Raw genomic sequence first — 7149 nt, 5'->3', positions numbered from 1 at the left:
GGAGGCAGGAGCCCATCAATGTGTACCAGTGGTCTTTACCTTACAGCAATATGTTGTCCCACTGGCTACCTGCATTAAGAAAAGCACTTTTCCAGGCACTGTGTGGTGTGCTGGTGTCAGTGCCAGGTCCTTTGGAGCTCGCTGCAGGCAGCACTGCAGCCTGTGCAGGCACCAGTGCTCTGCAGTGCTGCTGGAATGCCCTGACGAGAGCTGCCAGCAGGGAAGGGACAACGCAGCACAGGTGCCACCTCCACTGCGCCACACGGTGACAGCACTCGCAGGACTGCGATGGGCTGAGAACTGCAGAGGCAGGGGAAATACCGAGTGAGTGTCATTGGTCCATGGCAGGGGTGATAAAACCTGCATGCAAGGAGGGGACCGTGGGCAGCTGCACACGAGGGTGTCTGATGGGGAGATGAGGTGGAGAGAAGGATGGGGATCCTGATGCTCTAGAGGCTAGGAATCAGGCACAGACCCAAGAGCCCCAGCAGGAGACAGGTACGTTCTCCACAGACTGCCCTTCATCCTAGCTTGGCCTACTGGTACCTGGTGTGGAGTTTGCTTTGACACATCCTGGTGAAGCTGCTGCTCGCAGCCAGCTGCTTTGTGCCTGGTGACATGGCTTGTCCCTCTCTTGAGACCTCACTGGGATGGTGAGACCCTCATCTGGCAACCACAGCACCAAGCTGTGGATGGAAAGCATCAAAGTGGAGAGGGGCTATGAGCTGAGACCCTCCAGGCATGATTTTGGCTGTTCATGGTTTGTACCACTAGTGATTGCCTGGACGCAGACAAGAGAAGGATGTGAACAACATTTGAGAATGATGCAAAGTTTTCTATACAGTGGTGAAACTATCACAACCCAGAAGCTGGATGACTTTGGAACTAAATTACCAACAAGGACCACAACATAAAAATGTTGTTGGTTGGGGATCAATGAGTTGGACACACTAATATGTCTGTAAGTACTTTTAAGCATCCACCGAGGAGCAGCCCCAAGAATGGCAAAAGCAGCCCCTGGAAAGTCAGAAGTATGTAATATATTCTGACTATACACTGGCACAGAATTATTCTCAAGGGCTGGCTTGTGATGTGCAGACAGACAATGCAGAAATACTCCGGATCTGCCCTAAGATGACCTGGAAAGTGGAAAGGAGAAATACGTTTGCCCAAGACGGCAATTCAAGGTAGTGAAATCAGGACCTTTAAGCTCATTGATCAACTTGTCTGTGCTTTTCTGGTAAATAGGCTGCCATGTGGAGCCCAAGAGCAGCCCCTGGGACACAGCACCTGCAACCACACAGCAGTCACAAACGCAGCAGGTCACAGGGTCACGGTGCCACATTTTCTCAGAATTGCTGGCTGAGAGAACTATGGAAGACAAGAGGGACAAGCCATGATTCAGAGTGAAACGCTTTGTAAGAATCACAAAACTGACTGCAAACCACTGCCCTCGGCTCTCCAGCAGCTGCAGGACTGTAAGGGCTGCTCTTTCCCAGGGCTCAGGCAGTGTGACAGCAGAAACCACTCCTGCTCCAATCCCAGCAGGGGTGCCACTCTGGAAGGCAGAGAGAAGACCTCAGGAGCTTCCAGGGCAATGAGTTCCCCTGTGTTGGGCGACGAGGGACAACAGGCACTGCCCAGTGAGACATCAGGCAATGGAAAGTGAAGCAAAGGAAAAGCCCAAAGCTCTTCCAGCGCCAGAGGAACTGCTGCAGGGATGCAGGGATGCAGGGATGCAGGGCAGACAAGGCTTCCACCTCCCTGCAGGACTCTTGCAGGCTCCTCAGTCAACAGGAGGTGGTAGAAGCCACAGCAATGGTGATGACAGAGGAAGCTCTGCCCTGTGCTCAGGAGTGCGGCTGCTGTCTCGGCCAGTTGTTGCTCTCCCAGCCACCAGTCCCTCTGATAAATTGGTTATCAGAGGACACCTCGCTGGTCATGTGCAAGGAGCTCTGCCCCTCGTGCCTGCACAGCGCTCCACGGCTGGGCTGGAGGAACTCGCTCTCTCCAAGGACAGCAAGAGAACAGGTAATTTCTCTTGGCTCTTTACTGACACCATTATTTGAATTCTGCAAGGCATCACCTCTCCCCAGCCACGGTGGGACACCAGAATAGGGATGGAGAAAGAGAGGGCTGGAGCCAGTGGATTTTCAAAGGTTCATATTGATACTGACCACATCTAACAAGTTTTGCGATGCTTAAGGGCTGTCTCAGCCTTTGCTAGGTCTTTGCTAGGTCTCCCTGTGATGATCTTCCCTTATATCTTATGGGCTTGTAATGCATTTCCAGAGCACAGAGCTGCTTCAGGTATCTGCTGTGCCACATTCCCTCACCTCTTCAGAGGTCTCTTGGCATGATTCCTCTGCTGCATGATTTTCAAAGCTAACCAAGACCCACAGATGCACAAAAACGCTGCAGCACTGCCTTATGGTTTGTTTGCTGGGGATGCTTTTGAGACCCATGGACTTTCCCCCATGGAGCCACATTCCCCTTGCAGGGAAAACCCAAAGACATGTCAGACATCCTGGGTCTTTCCTGTCCATGAACAGTTGCACCTGGAACGTGCTCCTGCATTAACTCCTCCAAAGCTGGAGGGCAAACAGCAATATTGCCCTTAGATCCAGGGTGATAAACCCACCCTCTAGACCAAATATAACTCACCTCTTCCACATGGCTGCTGATCACATTCCTGCCAGGGCATCGGTGAGCTTCTTTTGTCTTGGAATTGTGGCAGTTTGCTGTAAGGCTTCTGAAATAAAGACCAGCTTTGACAGTCCTCGAAATCAGCGAGCACACCCAGTGCTCCGATTCTCAGTGCAGCCGTCTGAGAACAGAATCTGATGGCAGCTGAAACTAGTGAGAGATATACCATATACTAATAAGAGATATACTAATTATCTAATATATATACTAATAAGAGATACATTAATTGCTCATATCACTAATGAGAGGTGATGCAGAGACATCTCAGGAGTGAGGGAAAGGACAGCTGTCCTTCTGCTGCACATCTGGAACATTTTAAGCTGTGAGGACACCGGCTGCCTTCCACTAATCCCTGCTATAAGGGAAGAGATGAGATCTGGGTTTAGGCATTCCCTTTCCAATATCAAATGTTTGCAATGGCTCACATAACTCCTTGCTGCAGGATATCTGCTGCTCCCCGATCCAAGTCTGAGCCAGAATAGGGGCCCAAGCCCTATTCCCTGCCACCCTCCAGGAGCAGTCTGCCCCACACAGGACCCGGGGAGAATCAATCTGAGCTTTTCTCTCCTTCACAACGGATCAGGCTGGTGTCTTTGTCCCTCTTCTTCCCACTGGGTACCCTACATCAGGCTTCCATGGCTGGTAAATCTCTGAACTCTCTCAGTTAGAATTAATCACTGATTCACTCCAGAACCTCCCTTGTAAAAAGGTTAATTTGCTTTTGCAGGAACTGTACATTTTGATAGACCCAAAATGAACCACAGCAGCTGCAATATCACAACCTATGAAGTATTTCCACTTGTCCAGCTGTGTGTTTACATCCCAGTTTTGGTTTTGGGCATTGTGCTGAATGTGTTGGCGCTGTGGGTGTTCTGTTGCAAACTCGGCAAATGGACAGAAACCAGAGTGTACATGGTCAACTTGGCTGTGGCTGACTGCTTGCTGCTCTTCACCTTGCCATTTAAAACTCTGTCCCAGTTCCAGCACCTGAAGGTAGATGGGTGGTGCCTGGTTCTGGAAGGTGGCTATTTCCTAAACCGCTTTATGAGCATTGGCATCATCACCATCATCGCTGCTGACAGGTACCTTGCAATCAAGTACCCTTTGAGAGCCAAAGCATTGAGGTCACCACTGAAGGCAGCTTTTGCCTCTGGATTCCTTTGGATCGTCATCATCTGTGAGATTTCCCTCATTAAAAGCTTTGAGGACCGAAGAGAAGATGATTTTTGCTTTGAAAAATCTTCCGTGACGCCGTCGGTGATCACACTGTGTGCCATTATTGCAGGGTTTTTCATACCACTGCTCATCCTGAGTTACTGCTCCATACAAATCATTGCAGAGCTCAGGAGAAAGAAGGATGGAAGCTGTCACAATGAAAAGCTAACCAGGAAAGCTGTCTACATCGTGTCTGCAAACATGGCTGTGTTCATCATATGCTTTTTGCCTCTTTACCTGGGGCACCTCCTCCGCTTCTTCATGGACCTCAGCTCCCACTGCTCGGCCATACAGAGCATCAACAACTTCGTTCACTTCTCCTCCATCCTGGCCAACACCAACTGCTGCCTGGATGCCATTTGTTACTACTTTGTCAACAAGGAATTTAAGGAAGCATCTTCCAAGCTAGCAAAGTCCAAATCTGAGGCCAGTGAAGAAGCTGAAGTTCAACTCCCACACGTAACCCATTAATGCAAAACACATACAGCACACGTTTTATATTTGCTGTGTTCAACTGGGACTCACTAGCAGGATTTCACACTTGCTTTTTGTAAGAGTGGGATGGAGGGATGTTCTACTAACAGGAAACATTCAGATACATGATTCAGCTCTGAATCAGACAGCCACAACAGTCTAGATCCTGATCTAATGATCTGGATTGCCGCTAACAATTCTCTGCCTTAATGCAAATGTATGTAAAATTATAGATTTCCCCTGCCAAAATTCCCCTGTCTTTCATTTTCCCACAAAACCCAAAAGAAGCTCAGGCAGTGGTAAATGATTGGGTTTTGTCTTTCATTCCCACTTTGGATCAGTGTTTGTGCAGCTGTGACAAAGAAATAGGTTATTCCAAATATCAACAAATTTTAAAAAATCAGAGTGAAACCATGCAGAAAAATAAAGGATGGTTTTTCTATAAGTAACAAACATACTGGGTTTTATTTCCTAATAATGCACTATCCAATAACTGGCATATTTAGCTTGCTTTAAAAAACTTTACAGCAATGTGACAGCTACAAAATGGTCATCATTACAATACGACGTCAAAAAATTGCAATTGCTTGTACTGGGGAAAATCTTTACATCAAAAACGTTTGAATCAAATGGCATTAAAATTAAATAGAAGAGTTGGTGCAAGGCAGTGGGAACAAGGACTCTGCATTAGGACTCTCTTCAACTGTAAAATGCAAAGGATTGTCTAAAGAAAGTGGTATCAAAGCTGTTCCAAAGGAATCAACCTAAATAAAGTTGTGTCACTAGGAATTACTGGAACTCAGTTTCTTAATGAGTTAAATGGAAAAGGTGGGAGATGGGGTGGTAGAGGACAGCTGGGCTGTCTGTCCAGGAGGACCAGCTCCCTGTCATCCAAGCCAGGGATCATGGGTACCAGCTCCAGCTGGGACTGGGATTTTCTAAGGGAGAGCAGATGATTTTACCACGAACACCTGAGCAGGCGAAACCACTCAGCAGCTTCAGACCACTCACCCTGGGCTGGGCTGTACCACTCGCACCTCCCAACTCCAGGCTGGGCTGCTCTATTTGTTCTGGTTTGGGGCAAATTTGGGAGGAAGCTTCCAAAGAGGTTTTCCTAGAAAGCAGGTTTAAGTGGCCCTTTTCCCAGTTGGTTGGGAAAAGATTTCTTTGGAGAAAAGTGGAAAAAACCTGTTTATTTAGCAAGCAAAGTATTCACGAGTATTAAAAAAATGAATAATATTAAACAACAAAATTTCTTGCTATTTTGAAGAGATGGGAAATTCAGAAAATCCTTTTGGTGGGGTGTAGCTCAGCTTGCTGATTCTTTTATCAGTCCCTGCTGAGCTGGGAAATGCTGTGTCCCGGTGGAGCACAGCTGTGAACTCCCGGTGTTTTTCTGGGTTTTTGGTCCAGAGCAGGGCGGATCAGTCTCAAGAAAAAGAAAAGCCACAGCCTGGGGAATGTCTCTGTTTCAGTTAGCTAAAAGAACTAACTAAAAAGCAAAGGAGAATTCTTTCCTGCTCTCTGTGCTGCAGACAGTCCATGAGAAGCAATGCGAGGGAGCAAGTGCAGTTTCTGAAAACAAACCGCTCTGTTCTAATTCCTCTTGGCTTTTGGATCCAGCCTTAAAGGGCAGAACTTAATATCCAGGATTAAGAGAGCAGCCTGGGGATACAAACTTCATATATAGACAGTCACTCTAGGACAACTGCCATGCACCTGCCCGTGCTGGGCCCAATCCTGCTGCCACAAAATCATCCTGGCAGTTCCCACAGCCAGCCCTGCCCTGGTGCCTCCTCCTATTCCAGGCAATGCCAAAAGGAGGAACCCCCTGCAGCAGAAAGTGCTTGAGCAGAGCCCTCTGTAGCTGTGGAAAGGGGTTTTAACCCTTTAAGTGCAGCAGAAATAAGATGCACAGATACATGGTCGTCTGTCATGACAGGAAGAAAGAGCCAAGTTTATTCAGAAACACACTTGGTTTTATAGCATGACTGCAACTCCAAGAGTAGAGAAAAGGGTTCAGAGAGAAGACACCCCATTGCCAGGGCCTGGGCACTCACCACAACAGGTGTTCTATCTTGTTATTAATTCCTTTTTATTTTGACCAAATTATCACCCTGGGAGAAATTCTCCCTGGCCTTGAGCTGGACCAGCTCATGGGCTGGGAACAGAGCTGAGAAGCTCCAGCCTGGAATATTTTTCAGGCTGTAACTTTCTTACTTTCTCAATATGTGTCCCACAGCCCTCCATCCACCTGGGCATGCACAGGACAGCAGCGAAACCCTGCCAGCCTCCCGAGGGGATGCAGGCTTCTCAGCGTGCTTTTCAGGCATTCAGATAGAAATGGAGATATCTGCTCTGTAATCACCCAAACCTGAAAGTAGAATCTTTGCTTACTACACAATGGGGAGGGAAAGGAGGAGAGGCGCTGCCTGCAAAGGCCTTTCAAGGAGGCTGTTAAAACATAAATATTTTCTTTTCTTTTCTACACTTGCATTTCCTTTGAGAAGATCAGAGCAGCGAGGCAGGGTGCTGTGCATGCAGAAATTGATAATCGGCTGCTGGCTCAGCCCAAGGGTCACACCTTGCTGCCTCCCCAGCCCCGCTGCTGCTGCCTCTCCTGCATCTCTGACTAACGTGTGCACCTCTGATCTGATGGATTGTTCCCCAGAAAAGCTCAACACATCTGTGACATCCTCTCCCCAGAACAGGATTTGAGAGATCACCTGATTGCCAGTGTATTTTTTCTACACC

At 48.0% G+C, this 7149-nt stretch overlaps 1 protein-coding gene across 1 annotated transcript; it reads left to right on the top strand.

Moving 5' to 3' along the window:
• Positions 1–1526: 1526 nt before the first annotated feature.
• On the top strand, positions 1527–4840 carry LOC106849585 (G protein-coupled receptor 35). The gene is made up of 2 exons (XM_014870280.2): positions 1527–2031; positions 3434–4840. Exons 1-2 carry the CDS (start codon positions 1659–1661, stop codon positions 4390–4392), a joined length of 1332 nt encoding a protein of 443 aa, XP_014725766.2. The 5' UTR covers positions 1527–1658; the 3' UTR covers positions 4393–4840.
• Positions 4841–7149: the final 2309 nt, after the last annotated feature.

Source organism: Sturnus vulgaris, chromosome 10 (genome assembly GCF_052056855.1).
Source record: "Sturnus vulgaris isolate bStuVul1 chromosome 10, bStuVul1.hap1, whole genome shotgun sequence".
NCBI lineage: Eukaryota > Metazoa > Chordata > Aves > Passeriformes > Sturnidae > Sturnus > Sturnus vulgaris.
The sequence above is the reverse complement of the archived record's forward strand: the minus strand, read 5'-3'. Positions and strand labels throughout refer to the sequence as shown.